Source organism: Bubalus kerabau, chromosome 16, assembly GCF_029407905.1.
Source record: "Bubalus kerabau isolate K-KA32 ecotype Philippines breed swamp buffalo chromosome 16, PCC_UOA_SB_1v2, whole genome shotgun sequence".
Lineage (NCBI taxonomy): Eukaryota > Metazoa > Chordata > Mammalia > Artiodactyla > Bovidae > Bubalus > Bubalus kerabau.
Genome location: NC_073639.1, coordinates 74,784,302 through 74,806,287, shown reverse-complemented (window position 1 = coordinate 74,806,287; position 21,986 = coordinate 74,784,302). Strand labels below are relative to the sequence as shown.

The 21,986-nt window shown below is 52.1% G+C and overlaps 3 gene segments (V, D, J or C); all 3 read right to left on the bottom strand.

The window, feature by feature from the left end:
- Positions 1–1,792: 1,792 nt before the first annotated feature.
- LOC129629773 (immunoglobulin lambda variable 1-40-like) lies at positions 1,793–3,308 on the bottom strand. The segment is given in 4 exon segments: positions 1,793–1,837; positions 1,944–1,963; positions 2,857–3,153; positions 3,263–3,308. Coding segments are annotated over 4 exon segments (408 nt in total).
- A 4,773-nt stretch (positions 3,309–8,081) lies between these two features.
- On the bottom strand, positions 8,082–8,613 carry LOC129629772 (immunoglobulin lambda variable 1-40-like). The segment is given in 2 exon segments: positions 8,082–8,419; positions 8,529–8,613. Coding segments are annotated over 2 exon segments (393 nt in total).
- Positions 8,614–19,054: 10,441 nt separating this feature from the next.
- Positions 19,055–20,669, bottom strand: LOC129629771 (immunoglobulin lambda variable 1-40-like). The segment is given in 3 exon segments: positions 19,055–19,104; positions 20,212–20,514; positions 20,624–20,669. Coding segments are annotated over 3 exon segments (399 nt in total).
- Between the last annotated feature and the right edge of the window lie 1,317 nt (positions 20,670–21,986).

Sequence of the window (21,986 nt, the reverse complement as noted above, 5' to 3'; positions counted from 1 at the left end):
GGTAAAATCTGACAGAAACTAGTTGGTTCTGTGGTAAAATTTGATAGAAACTAGGGGCTCCTGAGGTAAAATCTGTGAGAAACTAGGGTGATTCTGGGGTAAACGCTGACAGAAACTGAGGGGTTCTGTGGTAAAATCTGAAAGAAACTAGGTTTTCCTTAGGTAAATCTGACATAGTATGGGGCTTCTGAGGAGGAGAAGGGGACGACAGAGGATCAGGTGGTTGGATGGTATTATCGACTCACTGGGCATGACTTTGAGCAAGCTTCAGGAGTTGGTGATGGACAGGGAAGCCTGGCATGATGCAGTCCATGGGGTCGCAAAATGTCAGACAGGACTGAGTGGCTGAACTGAACTGAGGTTAAAATCTGACAGAAACTAAGGGGTTGTGTGGTAAACTCTGACAGAAATTAGATGGCTCTGTGGTAAAATCAGACAGAAACTAGGGGATTCTGAGCTAAAATCTGACAGAAACTAGGTGGTTCTGAAGTAAAATTTGACAGAATTATACAGGGTTAATTCTGATGCACGCTCTAGCTGTTTCTATGATTTTAACCCTTGTTTCTGTCATGTTTGTTATCATCATCATACATAGTAGCCTGCTTCAGAGAACCCTACTCCCTCTGCCTGAGCCTTAAACCAAGTACCTTTGGGTAGCTCACAGGGAGATGGTCTGACCCTGCCCACCTGTGAATGACTGTAAGAAAGAAGGAAATAACGTATCCCCCTGCCTGAGGTTGCCATTCTAGGGAATCATTGCAAGAGTTCAATGGTCTTTTTCACTTTGTGTCCTCAATTCCCCCATCTCTCATCCCTAAAAGCAGCTAGCATCCAGGCCCCATAGAGCATGGTCATTTTGAAACATTAGTCTGCCAACTTCTTTGCAGCTGACCTTCCGAATAAAGTCATATTCCTTTCCTCTGGGATTCATTGGCCTGTCGTGAGGTGAGCAGAGTGAGCTTGGACTTGGTAACAGCCATGAACATGTAGATCAATCTGGCAGGACTGAGGTCACCTTCACATATGAGGTTGTCCCACCCGTGATCTCAGGGCTCCTTTCATTTATTTACAACTGTGTGAATTTCTCAACAATGTTTTCTTGTTTTCAGTTTATAAGCCTCTCACCTACTGGGTTATTCATATTCCTAAGCATTTTATTTTTTTGATACTATCTTGAATTGAATTTTAAAAGTTTCCTTCTTGCTTTTTCGCTTTTAGTAACTGGAAAACAACAGGTTTTCTAGCATTACTTCTCGTAACCCTGTGGGAGAGCCTAGACAGAACCGATCCTGTTATGATGGGTACTGGTTTTACTGTTTGTGGGGCAGGTGACGAGCAACGGGCAGGTGGGAATGTGAGGTGGTGTCTGCAGCCCATGGGCCGGAAGATGACCACACAAAGGGTGACCTAGGACATGTGACCATCTACGGAACCAGAATGGCCCCAGACTGCATCCACTACTTATGGGGGAAGGAAAGGCATGGAACACGTCTTGGTTTTGGTTTTGTTTTTGTTTTTTTTTTTTTCATTTTTAGAAAAAAGTCATCAATGTATCAAGACCTTGGTATGTGATATTGTAAAAGCACCAACTATTCTCATATTGGTGTCTGGTGACAATAATTTGTGGAAACTCCACAAATCAGGAGCAAAGTGAATTTAATCTCCACAATAATTCAACATCATGTGGCAAGTGTTAGACAAAGATATTGAACAGGAAGAATCAGTGGTGGATCTTAGCAGTGAGGGCCATGGAGAGGCAGTATTTCCAAAAGACCCAAATGTAAGGTGTACCTCAGATGCTCCCCTGTTGGCGCAGCAGTAACCGAAGAAATCTCCCCTGTGAAGAAAAAGCACAGGCGTTCATGTTGAGGGCCAATGAGAGGGGTCAGCGCTCTAGAAACTCCTGGGAAAGGGCAGATGCCCCAGTGACGGAGATTAAAGACTCCCCAGTCAGAGTTCAGGTCTGAGATGACCTCAGCCAGACCCCAACCTCAGCCCCTGAGCTTCAGGGCAAAGAGGTGCTGTGTCCTAGTGATGGGGAGATGAACTTTCTGTTTCCTTTGAGACCTTCTCCTGGGAATGGCCTGCTGGAGGGACTTTAAGGATGGAGGGGACAGGAGAAGGCTCCATGTCCAGGCAGAACCCCCGATGACCTGGAGTCAGGGTAATAGCAGCAGCAGGTCCAGCCAGATGCTGAGCAGGAAGCCGCTGGGTGGCCCCATCTCACCAGAGGGAGAGGAGTCCATACCATAACTGGTCTAGTTCCGCAAGCCTGGAGCTCTAGGTGAGCCTGAAAGGCTGTCACAGGAAGGAGGGAGCAGCAGCCTGAGCATCAGCTCAGCCCAGTGATGGCCAAGGAGCCCGAACTCCAGATTTGAGACCTGGAAAATGAGCAGAGACCCCGAGATCTGAAATGGAGCAGGGATCCCCAAGGGTCCACTACTAGTATCAGAGAGAATGAGAGCTGTTGGGACCAGGACACCTACTGGATGCTTGATGAGTCCAGAATCAGACAGAACTCTACTGTGTTTCTCTGGTTCTGACCTGACCCACCATGGACTCTGACCCCAGGGCACCTGCCCTTGGCACCGGGGATTTCTGCTAAAGTGGAGAAAATCAGACAATGTGTTGCTGCCAAGGAAAGCTGGAGAAGGGGTGAATGAAGAAAGATGTGAACAGATTTTTCTGGACCAAGTTCCCTGGTGTGATTCTGGACCCAGTCTGAGGCCAAACAGACAAATGAAACAGCTGCCTTTGCAGAGGATGTTTCTGCCCCCAGAGCCCCGACTCTGAGAGAAGAGCAGGTTTTTGTCTCACTTCCCCCCCCGGCCTGGAGCACTGTGCCATTACTGCTACTGCTGTCACCAGCTGCACAGAAATAATCTGCCTCGTCCTCAGCCTGGAGCAAGCTGATGGCCAGAGTCGCTGTGTTGCCAGACCTGGAGCCGGAGAATCGGTCGGGGACCCCCAAGAGTCGACTGGTAGCACGGTAGATGAGGGTTCTGGGGGCCGATCCTGGGATCATTTGGTACCAGCCAACATAATTGCCAGTTCCAACGTTGCTGCTGCTTCCAGAGCAGGTGATGGTGACCCTCTGGCCCAGGGACCCAGACATGGAGGGCGGCTGAGTCAGCACAGCCTGGGCCCAGGATCTTGGAAGGAGGAGAGACAGAGATGGTGACTCAGGAGTCCAGACATGAGAGCAGGGAGCAGAGCCTGTGTGTCTTCCCAGGGCCCTTCCCCTGTCCCCCCATCCAGTCACCTGTGCAGAGAGCGACCAGCGTGAGGAGCAGAGGGGACCAGGCCATGGTGGACATGTCAGGGCATCCTGCCTTCTGTGGCCCCACAACTTAGCAGAGTGTCCCCACACTGCTTCTTCCCCTCTTCATACCCTGAGAGGGGGACGGTCCTTTCATGCAAATGACCGTGCTCCCCGCCCCACCCCCACAATGCTCTGATCTCCTCTGGGACCTGGGTCAGCTTCCTGTGCCTGAGGGAGACCAGTGTGTGATCTGCGGCAGGGATGCCTGGGGCTTGGGAGTGGGATGTCACAGCTGGGAACCCTGAGCAGAAAGCATCAGGATGTACCAGGGGGCTGGTGTCTGCTCTCACCCCTCCAGACACTCAGGAAAAGCCTTGGAACGCCCCCTGCTGACCTGGCCAAATATACACCTTGACCTGGTGATAGAGCTCTTAGAGTCAACATTCCCAAAACTCGTCTTGAAATGATACCTTCAGGATGTGTTTGGTTGGAAAACAGCAGCCAACTGTAGCTTACCCTGTAGTGCATGTGAGTGTTACCCAGTGGATGTGTGATTTTGACATTTTCAATGAACCAAAATGTGTTCATGGAGTAGTATAAATCTAAGGTCCTCACTTAAAATAGATGCCTAAAATTTAACTGAAGAAAATGTTGTTGTTAAGTCACTAAGCTGTGTCCAACTCTGGCATTCCCATGGTACTATTTCTAAATAATTTTCCTTGTAGCCTCTGTTCTTTAAATAAGATAAATTTTAAAGACTTTCTGACATGTATGGCATCTCCACTGGGGGATTTTATGTTGTAGCAGGACGTTCTCGCTGTGAAACAGGGCAGGCTGAGTTATCAGAGCCATCGGTCGGTCTCAAATCTGAGATGAGGGACAGGACATGACAAGGCAGATCAGCTGTTTTCAGGAATCTCAGACGGGACCATAGACATGGTCAGACAGAGCAGCAGTCATGGCCCCAGGGGTAGAGCCCCAGGACAGGGTTTGCCTTCCCAGCCCAGGGCCCCAGCAGCTTCTCCTGGGCTCACTGTGCATAAAATCAGTCCCAAAGCAGCTGGGCACAGACACTCCTCATCCAGGAATCATCTCCAGATCTCAGGACCAGGGCTCTTTCCCCTCCTGATTCCTCACCCTAGGGGCACACAGGATGGAGTGTGAGGTTTCAGGGAATAAATCGGCTACTAGAGGGGTTCATGGATCCCCTGGGAAACAAGGGGAATCTGGGGAGGAACAGGAAGGGGACGAATAGGGGTCACACCTAAGAGCCAGAGATCTGAGGCTTCTTGAACAGAAAGGGTTAGAGAGGTTCAAGGAGGGGCCGAGGAAGTGAGTGTTTCAGGAAGATCTGGAAACACGTCCATGATCTTCTGACAGAGTGAGCTGGGTCATGACCATGGAGATCAACAGTGTAGGTCTGTAGAAAGAGAGGGGCCCAGGATTGGGAAGAAAGTCATGAATGAGGGGAGCAGGAGGGGTGCACGGGGTGGGCTTTGGGGGCTCCTCCCCTCCTGTTTCTGGGAAGAGGGTGGGGACTGATGACCACCTGACCCCTTCATCCTCCAGTTCTGGGTGCTCGGCCCCGGGTGCAGCTTCTCTCCCAGGAGGAGGCCTGGGGGCTGCGGCTCTGAGTCTGTCCCCTGAGAGGAAGCACCTGCTGTCAGTCCACCTCAGGCTGCTGAGCCCAGGAGCAGGGCCAGCTCAGGGGACCATGTCGGTCTGTTGCTATTGCTGCTGCTGCCAGGTTGCTTCAGTCATGTCCGACTCTGTACAACCCCACAGATGGCAGCCCCCAGGCTCCTCCATCCCTGGGACTCTCCAGGCAAGAACGCTGGAGTGGGTTGCCATTTCCTTCTCCAGTGCATGCACGCACGCATGCTAAGTCGCTTCAGGTGTGCCGGACTCTGTGCGACCCCATGGACAGGCTCCTCTGTCTACGGGATTCTTTAGGCAAGAATACTGGGGTGGGTTGCCATTTCGTTCTCCTAGGTCTTCCTCTGGATTATTGCCGCAATAATCCAGCCTTTCCCACACCTGAGCCCGTCTTTAGAATGCACTCTGTCTTCTCAGGGAACCCTGTGTATCATCTGTGTGGTGCTGTCAGTCCTCCTCCTCCAGCCCGGAGCTGAGCAGGAAATCCCGGACCTGTGTCTGCTGTGAAGGGTAAGGGGTGGCCCTTGAAGCACTGTTTTAAACTGTCTCTAGTCCCAGCAGTGGGGAGACCAGGATGGGAGGTGGGGAATGGCATGCAGAGCCGCATGGGCAGGCTTAGGGTGACAGCGTCCTGTGCTGTAAACAGCCATGACCATGTGGAGTACCTTCAATAGAACTGCGGATTTCACGGGTAAAGGTCACCATCTCGCCATGCAATTATGACAGCTGGCAAGTTCAGTCACAACAAAGTTGGGACACATGTCTCATCATCAGAAATAGAAAAACATGGTGTGTGAACAGGTAGGTGTGGTGAGCATCGTGGACCTTGTAAAACTCCCTTCCCTGTGGTTCTGGGTGGAGCCGATGGACCCGGGACGGAGGAGGGATGTGTGGGGAACGAGGAGGAGAAGGAGGTCAGACATTTCAAGTTAACGTGCGTGGAAGAGATGGGAAAGTCTTGTTCATTCTTGTTTCTTTGACATAAAAATGTAAATGCTCTTCTTACTTGTATTCATATTAGAATTGCTGCTAAAGTAGCTGTTTAATAAAATTCACATGATTTTTGTCAGAGTTGTTTGAGAACCTCAGCTCATAGAGGTGAAAAATTTATATTCCTACTGAATTCTTTTCTTATTAAATGAACATACTGATGACAGTTTGGCTGAACTTTTGATTTCATATATTTCATGTTACAAGTGTTAACATAAAGTATTAATATAACGGGAAGGAACGAGTAAGGGAGCCACAAAAACTGACACAATATCACTTTCTGTTCTTCAATTCAAAATGCTGAAACTGCCAAATAACACACCAGGGAACGTTTTTGAATGACACAGATGTTGACAGCGGGTCCTTGCCTGCACCCTTCTTCCACGGGGAACACCCGGGCGTTCTGTGGGCAATGGGGCCGCCTCTGCAGGGGTCTCTCATTCCCTGTCCAGGTATCCCTGGAGGTCGAGGTTCCTGAAGGAAGTTCATTTTTGTTGTATGACCGTCCCTCTGTCCTTGGTTGGATGTCGGGTCTGGGCACTGACCCCACGACAGAGCAGCAGGAACTGAAAGGCAAGCCTGTGGCTCTGAGCTGAGAGCTGCCGTGTCCCCTGGGGCCCAGGTGCAGGATGTCACCCTCCAGTGAGGACCCTGCTGCCCACGTGGGCAAGAGCCAAGGGAGGAGGTGCCAGCCTGCCTGGCCAGGACCCTGAGCTCTCAGGACAGACCCACAGCGCCCCCTGCTGGACTCAGACCTCCTCCTTCCCCACTTCACACCACAGCCTCCTGGAAGGGCTTTCTCACACCTGCAGGTGGGTCTTCCTGATGTCACCGCCCAGGGCAGTAGAATGAGTCGCCTTCATCTAGTTTGGGCCTGGTCATTGATTTTTCCGGTACCTAATGAGAGATCCAACCAGTCCATCATAAAGGAGACCAGTCCTGGGTGTTCATTGGAAGCAATGATGCTGAAGCTGAAACTATAATTCTTTGGCCACCTCAGGCGAAGCGTTGATTCATTGGAAAAGACCCTGATTCTGGGAGGGATTGGGGGCAGGAAGAGAAGGGGATGACAGAGGATGAGATGGCTGGATGGCATCACCTCCTAGATGCACATGTGTTTGGGTGGACTCCAGGAGTTGGTGATGGACAGGGAGGCCTGGTGTGATGTGATCATGGGGTCGCAAAGAGTCGGGCATGACTGAGCTACTGAACTGAACTGAACTGAACTGAATGACCTCAGACCCCTGAATGGTATGCTGATACACTAATGAATTTCAGGATTCCCTGATGTCTGAGTTTGCTCTGCTGAGCTCGTGGGTTCACTGCCATAACACACCCACCCGAACCTGAATTTCCAGGGTTCAAACACCCAGCATTCCCGGTGCGTTGTGCCTGGTCATGATTCTGTCTGAGTTTCCTTCCCAGCTTGATAGGTAATCAAGGTTGAATTTGCAAGGCCTCCCAGAGCCTTCCCTGCTGACTACATGGCTCTGTTCTTATTTTTCTCTTTGCAAAGAGTATAGGGAGGCTCTCAGGTACAACAAATCTCTTCTTGGTCACTTCCAGGGGTTCTCATTTACCCTTCATCATGGTTCTCATACTACTTCTTTTTTACTCAGATATTTAAAGATGTTTTTAGTCTAATTTTACAATCTTTCTATATTAAATGTTTGATATAAAAGATTATACTTATAAATGGGAATCTCAACCAGGTCTGGGCTTCTGTTTCATCTCTGGTTAGGAAACCCTTATGACCGTTACCTGATCTTCATTGGACATGGTGAGAGGCGGTCACAGGAAAGGCAGGAGCAGCAGCCTGGGCCTCACCTCAGCCCAGGGCCGGCCAAGGAGCTGAAATGTCCTGAATCAGACACAGCTGGACGCTGTATCTCTGGTTCTGACCTGACCATCATGGACTCTGTCCACCAGGAGCTGCCTCGGGCATTCAGGTCCTTCTGCTCAATTTCAGATATTCATATAAAATGTGGTTGCCGAGAGCAAAGCCTTGGTGAGGGGGCAGAATGAAGAAGAACTGAAAGGGTTTCCCAGACCAATTTCCTGGTGTGGGGCTCAGACGCCCATTTTAAATCAAACAAACGACAGAAGTGTCTGCACTGGCAGCAGATGCTTCAGCCCGGGAGGCCCGTGACTTGAGGGAGGGCAGGTTTTTGTCTCACTTCCCCCCGGCCTGGAGCACGGTGCCATTGTCGCTATTACTGTCAGCAGCTGCACAGAAATAATCCGCCTCGTCCTCAGCCTGGAGCGAGCTGATGGTCAGGGTGGCTGTGTTCCCAGACCTGGAGCCGGAGAATCGGTCGGGGACCCCCGAGGCTCGACTGGTCGCACCATAGATGAGGGTTTTGGGGGCCAATCCTTCGATCTGTTGGTACCAGCCCACATAATTACCATATCCAATGTTGCTGCTGCTTCCAGAGCAGGTGATGGAGACGCTCTGGCCCAGGGACCCGGACACGGAGGACGGCTGAGTCAGCACAGCCTGGGCCCAGGATCCTGGAAGGGAGAGAGACAGAGATGGTGACTCGGGGGTCCAGGCACGATAGCGGGGAACACAGCATGTGTGTCTTCCCAAGACCCCTCCCCTGTCTCCGCATCCAGTCACCTGTGCAGAGAGAGATCAGGGTGAGGAGCAGAGGGGACCAGGCCATGGTGGACATGTCACGGTGTCCTGCCTTCTGTGGCCCCACAGCTGAGCAGAGCGTCCCCACACCGCTCCTTCCCCTCTTCATAGGCTTAGAGGGGGAGGGTCCTTTCATGCAAATGACTGGCCTCCCCTCCATCCCCCACAATGCTCTGATCACCTCTGGGACCTGGGTCAGCTTCCTGTGCCTGAGGGAGACCAGTGTGTGATCTGGGGAAGGGATGCGTGGGGCTTGGGGGTGGGATGTCACAGCTGGGAGCCCTGAGCAGAAGGCATCAGGAAGTACCAGGGGGCTCTTCTCTGCTGTCATCCCCTCCAGACACTCAGGAAAGGGCTTGGAACGCCCCCTGGTGTCCTGGCCAAACACACATCCTGACCTGGTGATCAGAGGTCTTAGACTCAACATTCCCAAATCTGGTCTTGAAATGATACCTTCAGGATGTGTTTGGTTGGAAAACAGCAGCCAACTGTAGCTTACCCTGTAGTGCACGTGAGTGTTACACAGTGGATGTGTGATTTTGAGATTTTCAATGAACCAAAATGTGATCATGGAGTAGTAAAAATCTAAGGGCCTCACTTAAAATAGATGCCTAAATTTAACTGAAGAAAACGTTGTGGTTCAGTCCAACAAATTGTGTCTGACTCTGGCTCTATTTTAATTTTTATTGCCATGGTACTATTTCTAAAACATAATTTTCCTTTTAGATTCTGTTCTTTAAATAAGATCATTTTAAAGACTTTGTGACATGTATGGCATCTCCACTGAAGGATTTTCATGTCGTAGCAGGACGTTCTTTCTGTGAAACAGGGCAGGCTGAGTTATCAGAGCCATGGGTCAGTCTCAGATCTGAGATGAGGGACAGGACATGACAAGGCAGATCAGTTGTTCTCAGGAATCTCAGACGTGATCGTGGGGATCAAACCTGACTTAGGTGTGGTCCAGACAGAGCAGCAGTCACGGCCCTGGGGGCAGAGCCCCAGGACAGGGTCTGCTTTCCCAGCCCAGGGCCCCAGCAGCTTCTCCCGGGCTCACTGTGCATAAAGTCAGTCCCACAGCAGCTGAGCACAGACACTCCTCAGCCAGGAATCATTTCCCTGGTCTCAGGACCAGGGTTTCTCTTCCCTCCTGACTCCTGACTCAGTGGGCACACGGGATGGAGTGTGAATGTTCACGGGATAAATCAGCTGCTGGGGGTGGGGGCGGGTGAGGCACATCATAGGATCCCCTGGGAAATGAGGGGGAACCAGGGGTGGAACAGGGAGGGGTCGAGCTGGGGTCACACCTGAGAGCCGGAAACCTGAGGCTTCTCGGGAGGAAGGGTTAGAGAGGTTCAAGGAGGGGGATGAGGAAGTGAGCGTTGCAGGAAGATCTGGAAACTCGTTCATGACCTTCTAAGAGCATGAGCTTGGTCATCACTGTGGAGGTCAACAGTGTGTGTTTGTAGAAAGAGCGAGGCCCAGAATTGGGAGGAAAGTCATGAATGAGGGTAGTGGGAGGGCAGGCTCTGAGCAAAGAGATGAGGAGGAGCGGGCGCAGGCTGAGGAGAGCTGGAGGGGTGCACGGGGTGGGCTCTGGGGCTCCTCCCCTCCTCTGTTTCTGGGAAGAGAGTGGGGAGTGATGACCACCTGATCCCTTCACCCTCCAATTCTGGGTGCTCAGCCCGGGGTGCAGCTTCACTCCCAGGAGGAGGCCTGGGGGTCGCGGCTCTGAGTCTGTCCCCTGAGAGGAAGCACCTGCTGTCACATCCAACTCAGTCCGCTGAGCCCGGGTGCAGGGCCAGCTCAGGGGACCATGGGGGTGTGTTGAGGGGCTGCCAGTTCTGAGCAGGTGCACAGCGCCCCCTGGTGACGCACCCGGGGAACGTTCACGGCAGTGAGAGTGGGAGCAAGATGCTGCTCAGTTACTTGGTTCTCAATCCTGTCTGACTCTTTGGCGACTCCGTGGACTCTAGCCCACCAGGCTCATCTGTCCATGGGATTCTCTAGACAAGAACACTGGAGAGGGTTGCCGTTTCTTGCTCCAGAGGGTCTTCCCACCCCAGGGACAGAACCCACATCTCTTATGTCCCTTGCATTGGCAGGCGGGTTCTTTACCTCTAGCGACACCTGGGATGTTTTATGAGAGGAAGCAGGGGCGCTCTTTTTTCCTGTCACCAAACACTCTTTCAATAAACAAATGAATGAATTGAATAGCAATAAGTATTACATGTCTTTGATAGTGTACAGATACTTCTTTTTGATTTCTTCTATTGTATTTTCAGGTGATTCTGAGTACTTTTTCTCCTTTTCCTACATTTGTCTCCTTTTCCTTAGGACCCAGGAGTGTTTGTATTTGCTCATCAAATAGATGTGATGATTTGTCCCTAAAATCATCTGTCACCTGATTTCATCATCTCAGGCATCTCAGTGATGTCTATGCCGTCTCATTTCCCTTCATTATTTAGTTTCCTGGTTCTTGATAGAAGTGACGATTTTTACTGGATCCTGGACTGTGTGGAAATTGCTTGTAGAAACTCTGGGTTCCATTTCCTTTTCCTTTAACAGGAGATGCTTCTGTGGTGGAAGCTCAGGGATGTGCGTTCGCTGCCCAGTGACCCAGCAAGGGCGGCACTGATCCCCCTGCTCTGTGCTGCTGACTCCAACCTGGGAACCGGGGGCAACTGCTGTGAGCAGCTCCTTCATCCAGGGGCGTGTGACCACCCCTTGTGTGCCGCTGGCCTAGGGAGGGGAGTCGAACTGAGGGGGCAGCTGTGCTGCAGTCAGGGCACACTCAGTCTGCTGGGTTCCGTGGTCTCAGGGACTCCAGGAAAGGAGGGGCAAACACCTTGCCCCGGGAGCCCCATGGCTGTGGGGGAAGCAGGTTTTTGTCTCCTCCTCTCTGGCCTGAAGCACTGTGCAAACTTTCAAGCCGTCAGCCCATGAGAAACAGTAATAATCAGTGTCGTCCTCAGCATGAACTGAGGTGGTCAGAGAGGCTGAGTTGCCAGACTTGGAGCCAGAGAATCGATCTGGGACCCCTGGGGTCGTTTGCTATTTTCATATGTCAGGAGTCTAGGGGCCTTTCCTGGGAGCTGTTGGTACCAGCTCACATAAAGACCCCCAGTGTTGCTGCTCCTTCCAGTGAAGGAGAGGGTAACCCTCTGACCCAAAGTCCTGAACACGGAGGGCGGCTGAGTCAGCATAGCCTGGGCCCAGGATCCTGGAAGGGGGAGAGACAGACATGGTGACTCTGGAGTCCTGACAGGAGAGCAGGGAGTAGGGCCTGTGAGTCTTCCCAGGGCCCTTCCCCTGTCCCCACATCCAGTCACCTGTGCAGAGAGCGACCAGGGTGAGGAGCAGAGGGGACCAGGGCATGGTGGACACAGTCAGTGTGTCCTGCCTTCTGTAGCCTCACAGCTGAGCAGAGTGTCCCCACACCGTTCCTTCCCCTCTTCATACCCTGAGAGGGGGAGGGTCCTTTCATGCAAAGGATCCCGTGCATCACACTGACCCTCCCAGGCCCCGGGCCAGGTCTCTATGCCTGACAGTGGCCAGAGAGTTGTCAGGGGTAGGGCTCTGTGGGTCTCAGGAGTGGGAGTCACAGCTGGGAGCCCTGAGCAGAGGCCACCAGGCCTTGTTAGGGAGCTCTGTCGGGGGGCCCAGCTCTGCCTCCCACCACCCAGCTTCAGAAATGGACCCCGAGCACCCCCTGCCCCTTGTCCAGGCCCAGACACACATCCTGTGACCTGGAGAGCAGAGCCCTCAAGGACAGATCCTGCCTCCTGCTCTGTGCGCTGTCCCCTCTTTAGCACCAGGCCAGGTGCCCCTTCTGTGTCCCCCAAGCTCAGGGCCATCATGGGCTCCCCTCAAATCCTCAGGATGAATCTGTCCATGGATTCCATGACTGCTCAGGGGTCAGGACCGAGGGGCATCTGAGATACAAATTCCTCTCAGATCAGGAACAGGTCAGGGCAGTGCCGGCCCTGGAGCAGGAAGGTGGGTCTCCTTCTGTGCAGGACAGCAGGGTCCCTCCTCTGTGGGCCTCCTCCCTGGCGGGTAGAGCCCTCCTTCCTCTGTGTGTCCCCTCAGCCCTGAGGAAGCGGGGGCAGTTCTCTGAGGAGGGGGTGAAGGTGTGGAGAGAGGCCTGAGGGGGGACTCAGCATTCCTAAATGCCTGCATCTTTACTGTGTATTTGAACTAAAGAGCTTCTGGATGAAAGCGAAAGAGGAGAGTGAAAAAGTTGGATTAAAACCCAACATTTAGAAAACTAAGATCATGGCATCAGGTCCCATCACTTCATGGCAAATAGATGGGGAAACAGTGGAAACTGGCAGACTTCACTTCTGGGCTCCAAATCACTGCAGATGGGGACTGCAGCCATGAAATTAAAAGACGCTTGCTCCTTGGAAGAAAAGCTATGACCAACCTAGACAGCATATTACAAAGCAGATACATTACTTTGCCAACACAGGTCTGTCTAGTCAAAGCTATGGTTTTTCCAGTAGTCATGGAAAAGTTGAGAGTTGGACTATAAAGACAGCTGAGCACCAAAGAAATGATGCTTTTGAACTCTGGTGTTGGAGGAGACTTTTGAGAGTCCATTGGGACTGCAAGGAGATCCAACCAGTCCATCCTAAAGGAAATCAGTCCTGAATATTCATTGGACAGACTGATACTGAAGCTGAATCTCCAATACTTTGGCCACCTGATGCGAAGAACTGACTCATTTGAAAAGACCCTGATGCTGGGGAAGATTGAGGAAAGGAGTAAAAGCAGATGACAGAGGATGAGATGGTTGGATGGCATCTCCAACTCAATGGACATGAGTTTGAGTAAACTCCAGGAGTTGGTGATGGACAGGGAAGCCTGGCATGCTGCAGTTCATGGGGTCGCAAAGAGTCGGACATGACTGAGCTACTGAACTGAACACAACTTACTGTGTGTGAAGCCTTCCACACTCTGGACCCTGTCCCATGGCCTGTCTTATGAAGTGGCCCCTCCTCGGCGTCTGTCCTGCAGGCACAGGGCACCGGCTGCAGGGAGCAGGCCTGGTGATGCTCCTAGCAGTTTGTATTGAGACTCTGAAGGGCTCTGAGCAGCGTGTGTTCCCAGGGATCCTGATACATAATAGCTGTTAGGACCAACCATCCCAAATAGCAGGTTAGAGAAGGAAGAGGTCGAAGTGATTGGTTGGAAGAGAACGGTTGACTGTAGCCTGCCCTGCACTGGTGAGGTGTTACACTCCGCGTGTGTGAGATTTTAAACAAACCAAATGTGGTAATGGATTAGTGAAAATCTACAGTCATTCCTTAAAATCTGTGCATGAATTAAACTGATGGAAAATGTATGTTCTCTCTTAATTTTTCATTCACAAGGGTACAGTTTTGGAAAACTAATTATGATTGTAAGTTCTTTTTTATTAAAAAGTTCTTTTTAATTGACTTCATAGGTATCCTAGGAAATTTTAATTATCCAGTAAAAATATTTCTACAAAGATATTTGTATTCCTAACTTGTTTGGACTTTGAGTGAGGCAGGGCCAGAACCAGCTCTTTCTGCCACATATTGCCTCTCCACCGGGGAGTGCTTATCTCTGAGCAGCCTGTGAAAACAGGGCAGGCTGAGGTATGGGAGCCATAGGTCAGTTCAGAGCTGAGTTGAGGGAACGTGCGTGACAGGTCAGGTCTGCTGACCTCGGACACTCAGAAGTGACCATAGGAAGATAAGCTGAGTGAAAGGAGGTCCAGGTAAGGCAGCAGTGACAGCCCTGGCCGGGAGGGGATGAGCTGGGGTCACACCTGAAGTCTGGAGACCTGAGGCTTCTCTGGTAGGAGGGCTAGAGAGGTTGCAAGGGAGGACAAGGAAGTGAGCGTCTGGTCAAGGAAGCCTGGAAACCGACCCATGACCTGATAGAGTGACGTTGATCTGGAGGAGGAGGTCACTGGTGAAGGGTTGTAGAGAGGAGCCCAGGATTGGGGAGGAAAGTCATGGATTAGAGGGGTGCTCTTAGGAAAGAGCAAGAGAGGAACAGAAGAGGCTGCAGGGAGAGGGAGGGGTGCAAGGGGTTATTATGTATTCCTACTGAATTCTTTTCTTATTATATGAACATATTGATGACAGTTTGGCTGAACTTCTGATTTCATATATTTCATGTTACAAGTGTTAACAAAGTATTAATATAATGGGAAGGAACGAGTAAGGAAGCCACAAAAACTGACACAATGTCAGTTTCCATAGTTCACTTCAAAATGTTGAAATTGCCAAGTAACCCAACAGGGAACGTTTTTAAATGACACAGATGGTGACAGAGGGTCCTTGCCCGCATCCCTCCTCCACGGGGAACACCCGGGCGTTCTGTGGGCAATGGGGCAGCCTCTGCAGGAGTCTCTCATCCCCTGTCCAGGTATCCCTGGAGGTCGAGTTTCCTGAAGGAAGTTCATTCTTGTTGTATGACCGTCCCTCTGTCCTCAGTTGGATTTCAGGTCTGGGCCCTGACCCCACAACAGAGCAGCAGGAACTGAGAGGCAAGCCTGTGTCTCTGAGCTGAGAGCTGCCATGTCACCTGGGGGCCCAGGTGTAGGACATCACCCTCCAGTGAGGACCCTGCTGCCCACATGGGCAAGAGCCAAGGGAGGAGGTGCCAGCCTGCCTGGCCAGGACCCTGGGCTCTAAGGACCAGAGAGTTAAGAAAGAATTAAGAGAGTCCAGCCCCCTGCTGGACTCAGACCTCCTCCTCCCCGACTTCACACCACAGCCTCCTGGAAGGGCTTTCTCACACTTGCAGCTGGGTCTTCCTGATGTCACTGCCCAGGGCAGTAGAATGAGTTCCTTCGTCTAGTTTGGGCCTGGTCATTGATTTTTCCAGGTACCTAATGAGAGATCCAACCAGTCCATCCTAAAGGAGACCAGTCCTGGGTGTTCACTGGAAGGACTAATGCTGAAGCTGAAACTCCAATACTTTGGCCACCTCATGTGAAGAGTTGACTCATTGGAAAAGACCCTGATGCTGGGAGGGATTGGGGAAGGAGGAGAAGGGGACGACAGAGGATGAGATGGCTGGATGGCATCACAGACTCAATGCATGAGTTTGGGTGAACTCCGGGAGTTGGTGATGGACAGGGAGCCCTGGCGTGATGCGATACATGGGGTCACAAAGAGTTGGACACGACTGAGCGACTGAACTGAACTGAACTGTATGACCTCAGACCCCTCAATGGTATGCTAATACACTAACGAATTTCAGGATTCCCTGATGTCTGAGTTTGCTCCGCCTAGCTCGTGGGTTCACTGCCAGAACACAACCACCCGAACCTGAGTTTCCAGGGTTCAAACTCCCAGCATGCCCGTGGGTGGTGCCTGGTCAGGATTCTGTCTGAGCTTCCTTCCCAGGTTGATAAATAGTCAAGGCTGAATTTGCAGGGCCTCCCGCGACCTTCCCAGCCCACACTGCATGGCTCTGCTCTTATTTCTCTCTTTGCAAAGAGAATAGGAGGCTCTCAGGAACAACAAAGCTCTTCTTGGTCACTTCCAGAGGTTCTCATTTACCCTTGATCATGGTCCTCACAGTACGTTTTTTTGACTCAGATATTTAAAGATGTTTTTAGTCTAAATTTATAATCTTTCAATATTAAACATTTGATATAAAAGATTATGCCTATAAATGGGAATCTCATCCTTGCCTGGGCTGAGAAACCCATCCCAGACAAGGGTTTCATCTTGGTGAGAAACCCTTATGACCATTACCTGATCTTCATTGGACATGGTGAAGTCTAACGTTCTAACCTTCAATTGTTAGAATCCATAGATTTAATGGAGGTGGGTTTATAAGGTCTGTGTCCAAAATAGTGACATTTATCCAATATCATCTCAAACAAGGAAGCAGGGAGGGAAAAAGGGGAGAGATCATGAGGCAAAAGAGGAGGAAATGAGCAAGTGAGGAGTCTGAGAGCCACATCCCAATGGGGAGGGTCTCCCAGTACCTGGAGAGGAGGGCTCTTCAGGCAGCAATCCCCGTGGAAAGGGAGGCACCCAGCTTCCCTAAGGGTCAGGGTTCAGGGCAGAGCACAAAGCCTGGAGCAGGAGAGGGACATGCAGGGGGTGGGAGAGGCCCCCTGGGGCTCCAGGGCACAGATGCTGGGCTTCTGCTTCCTCGACATCCTGCCCACTACCTGTGAGGGACCATGTGTATCTGGGCACCTGGGCATTCTGCTTGTATTTGGAGACCAGACAGAAAAAGAGACAGTTTCGTGGACCCCATAATGATGGACCTGGATGAGGAGGTGAGACTGCCTGGATGTAATAGCACAAGTGACAGCAGAGACCTGAACCAGCACTGGGGACGTCACAGTCAGGGTCAGGGCAGTGATACGACCGACATGGGAGCACAGGGCCAGCTTTCATCAGACATCCCCATCGCACGGGGATTCCCTGTGGCTGTGGTTAGTGATGAGCCGTGTGACAGTGATGACCAGCCTCCTCACCAGGCTGGGGTCCAGAGGGATCCAGGAGGGCGTGAGGACCCACCAGGGGGCAGAGAACAGGGCGAACCCCTGAGTGTCTCACCTCTGTCATCAGTCACAAAGGCAGGGACTTTGCCTGGAATCCCTTGTCATCATTGCCATGGTGATCCCCGTTTCACTGCTGTTCCTTCTACAGGCCGTGGGGCCCTTGGATCTGAGCTCATTGGGGGCGTCACAAGCAGAGGGACACGGACACATCTTGGGGAGCCCCTGCTCCTGACAGTCCACAGACCACCACAGCCCTGAAGTAGGAAATGCTCCAATGGTGTGGAGAGGAGTGGAGCAGAGGGCAGGACAGAGCCAGCACCTGTGGGTCAGGAGAACCACCCAGGGTTTCCTGCCTTCTGTGATGTATCACCGGTGCCCCTCACTCCTCACGCTCTCTGCTCTGCCCCTTCAGGAGCAGGGTTCAAACCCTGGGGGACGATCTGCCTGCTGGGATGGTGCAAGGACTCTGCTGAAGGTGCATCTGGGCAAGCCTCCTGCTCCTGATCTTAAGTAAGGGAGCTCAGCTCCACGGCTTCCTTGATCACACGGATGATCACGGTGCACTTCAGTGGTATCAGAAATTGTTTTCATTTTCTGAAACTTCAGCAAAACTGACTGTACAACTGGGAGTAGACTTATTATGAACCAGAACATACCTTAGGAATTAATTGATTCTGGGGTATTATTTAAGAATTGACAGTTCTCTAAGAACAAGCCCCTGACAGGCTGAGGCTCTTGTCCCAGTTTCCCGTCTACCTGTGTCACTGTGAGAAGCCCTGTTGCACCAGCCTGCACGGTCAGAGTCAGCCTCATCCTCAGGCTGCAGCCAGAGACGAGCAGGAGCCCCACGTTGGCCAAGGCATCTTTGTATCCAGAAAACCTGTGGGGACCCTGGAGCCTGGTTCTTACTGGAGTCTGAATGGTAGGACCAGAGGATCGAGGAGGGCTCTCTGGCTTCTGCTGGTTCCAGTAACAGCAGAGTGGCCAACACTGATGTCACTGCTCAGGGTGCAGGGAGCCACAGAGTCACCTGCGGTCTGTGAAGGGACAGGGATCTCTCCACACACAGGCCCTGATTGCCGGTCACAGGAATCCTCGGTTCAGGGCTGCTGATCCAATGTTGACACCCACAGCAGCACCAGGGCATCAGCTATTCTGTGGTGAGAGAAACCATCAATACACGGGGGTGGACTCAATATACTTACAACTTAGGTTAACAATAGTGAAAGTCACTCAGTCATGTCCGACTCTTTCGACCCCATGGACTGTAGCCCACGAGGTTCTTCTGTCCATGGGATTCTCCAGGCAAGAATACTGGAGTCGGTTGCCATTAATACAACTATGAAATTAAGATTCTCCAAAATACCAAATGAAAATAACAGAGACTCATGACTCCTGAGCGGATCTGAAAATGAGCACGTGTCTGACAAGATGGTGTGATTGTCATGGAGTATTCTAAACTCCCTTCCCCTAAATGACCTCAGAAGGAACGGAAGGACTAAGAAAAGCAGCTGAGGAGGTTTGGGGTGAAAACCTCTGCAGTAAGTGGTGAAGTACGGCCACATGTTCTTATTCTCACCGTGTGAAATGAAGTACGACTTTATGTCCATTTCTGAGCTGCTGCTACAGTGTCCGCTTCCCACAACGTGCGATAATTCTGTTCCTTGCTCAGTAGCTGTGTCTGAGGCCCGATTCCACCAGCCAGAGATCCTCACTGCTTGATATGGAGGCTATTAGCAAGTGTCCTCTGATACAGTGGAAAATATCTCATTTGGAGTGTATGAATATTGAGGCTAGGGCAAATTTAAGGCTTAAGGGAAAAGGGAGAATTAGAAGGAATAATGCCACTTATTACAAAATACATCACTGTTAACTGTGGCCCCACAGCCCAGGCAGCCAATGTGCAGACCCCGCATGTGTGTGTGAAAGGGCAGTGACAGGGAGCAGGACAGAGGCATGTGACCTGTGCTCCGTGACCCCACGTGCGGGTGAGGCCGGGAGCTCAGGGTTGGGTCACTTCCCCCTGAGTGAGGCCTCCTGTGAGCACCAGGGCTGAATCCCAGCTGAGCAAGAACAATCAGCCTCGTCCTCGGACTGGGCCCAGAGATGGTCAGGCGGCCCCACCCGACCTGGAGCCCGCCAGCCTCGCTGAGACCCTGCGGGCGGGTTGTGACTCCTGTGCTCAGAGCTTGGGACTCAGCACGACTGACACGGCAGCCAAGTTGCCCCCTTAGTGCGAACAGTGTTGCTGTTCCCAGGCAGGTGAGTGTGGCTGAGAGTCCATGGAGTCACCAACCCTGGCTGAGTCCCCACTGCCTGAGCCCCAAACACCACGAGGGGACAGAGGAGGCTCAGAGCAGGATCTGCTCCCTGTGCAGGAGAGAGGGCCGAGGGCTTGGGGGCCTCCCAGGGCTGAGATGTGCTGACAGACCCCCACCTCGAACACTGAGATAGAGAACTAACAAACCCTGTGTCCCAAGTAATGGGGAGACAGATTTTCTGTGTCCTTTGAGACCCTCTCCTGGGAATGGGCTGCTGGAGGGACTTTGAAGACAGAGGGGAGAGGAGAAGCCACCATGCTAGGGCAGACCCCCCGATGGCCTGGACCCAGGGTGGAGCAGGAGCAGAAGTTCCAGCAGAGCCTGAGCAGGAAGCCCCTGGGCTGCCCCACCTCCCCCGGTGAGACAGGAGTCCTGGTCTATTCCCCACAGGCTTGGAGCTCTGAGGAAGCCTGAGAGGTGGTCACAGGAAAGGCAGGAGCAGCATCCTGGACCTCAGCTCAGCCCAGGGACGGCCAAGGAGCTGAAGTGTCCTGAATCAGCCACAGCTGTATGCTGTCTCTCTGGTTCTGACCTGACCGTCATGGAGTCTGTCTGCCAAGACCTGGCTCTGGCATTCAGGGCCTTCTGCTCAACTTCAGATAATCATATAAAATGTGGTTGCTGAAAGCAAAGCCTTGGTGAGGGCACAGAATGAAGCAGAACTGAAAGGATTTCCCGACCAATTTCCTGGTGTGGGGCTCAGACGTCCATTTAAAATCAAACAAACAACAGAAGTGTCTGCACTGGCAGAAGATGCTTCAGCCCGGGAGGCCCGTGACTTGAGGGAGGGCAGGTTTTTGTCTCACTTCCCCCCCGGCCTGGAGCACGGTGCCATTACTGCTACTACTGTCAGCAGCTGCACAGAAATAATCCGCCTCGTCCTCAGCCTGGAGCGAGCTGATGGTCAGGGTGGCTGTGTTCCCAGACCTGGAGCCGGAGAATCGGTCGGGGACCCCCGAGGCTCGACTGGTCGCACCATAGATGAGGGTTCTGGGGGCCGATCCTTCGATCTGTTGGTACCAGCCCACATAATTGCCACGCCCAACGTTGCTGCTGCTTCCAGAGCAGGTGATGGAGACCCTCTGGCCCAGGGACCCGGACACGGAGGACGGCTGAGTCAGCACAGCCTGGGCCCAGGATCCTGGAAGGGAGAGAGACAGAGATGGTGACTCGGGGGTCCAGGCACGATAGCGGGGAACACAGCATGTGTGTCTTCCCAAGACCCCTCCCCTGTCCCCGCATCCAGTCACCTGTGCAGAGAGAGATCAGGGTGAGGAGCAGAGGGGACCAGGCCATGGTGGACATGTCACGGCGTCCTGCCTTCTGTGGCCCCACAGCTGAGCAGAGCGTCCCCACACCGCTCCTTCCCCTTTTCATACCCGGAGTGGGGGAGGGGCCTTTCATGCAAATGACCGTCTTCCGCTCCACCCCCCACAATGCTCTGATCACCTCTGGGACCTGGGTCAGCTTCCTGTGCCTGAGGGAGACTGGTGCGTGATCAGAGGAAGGGTTGTGTGGGGCTTGCGGGTGGGAAGTCATAGCTGGGAACCCTGAGCAGAAAGCACCTGGAAGTGCCAAGGCACTCAGATCTCATAGCTGCAGACTCACAGAAATGGCTTGGAGCGCCCCCTGGTGTACTGGCCAGGACATACATCAAGTGACATAGTGATCAGAGCTCTTAGAGTCAACTTTCCCAAAACTGGCTTTGAAGTTACACAGTTCAGGAAGAGTTGTGTGGAAAAAAAAGATCCAGGTATAATTTACCCTGTAGTGCATGTGAGTGTTACACAGTGGATATGTGACTTTGAGATTTTAAATGAACCAAAATGTGATCATGGAGTAGTAAAAATTCAAGGTCATCAATTAAAATAGATGCCTAAACTTAACTGAAGAAAATGTTGTGGTTCGGTCACTAAGTTGTGTCCGACTCTGGCTCTATTTTAATTTTGCATTGCCATGGTACTATTTCTAAAACATAATTTTCCTTGTAGATTCTGTTCTTTAAATAAGATTATTTTAAAGACTTTATGACATGTATGGCATCTCCACTGAAGGATTTTCATGTCTTAGCAGGATGTTCTCTCTGTGAAACAGGGCAGGCTGAGTAATCAGAGCCATGGGTCGGTCTTAGATCTGAGATGAGGGACAGGACATGACAAGGCAGATCAGTTGTTCTCAGGAATCTCAGACGTGATCAGGGGGATCAAACCTGACCTAGGCATGGTCCAGACAGAGCAGCAGTCACGGCCCCAGGGGCAGAGCCCCAGGACAGGGTCTGCTTTCCCAGTCCAGGGCTCCAGCAGCTTCTCCCGGGCTCACTGTGCATAAAGTCAGTCCCACAGCAGCTGAGCACACACACACTCCTCGGCCAGGAATTATTTCCCAGGTGTCAGGACCAAGGTTTCTCTCCCCTCCTGACTCCTGACTCAATGGGCACACAGGACGGAGTGTGCACGTTCACGGGACAAAACAGCTGCTGGGGGGGCATCACTGGATCCCCTGGGAAATGAGGGGGAACCAGGGGTGGAACAGGGAGGGCTCGAGCTGGGGTCACACCTGAGAGCCGGAAACCTGAGGCTTCTCGGGAAGGAAGGGGTTAGAGAGGTTCAACGA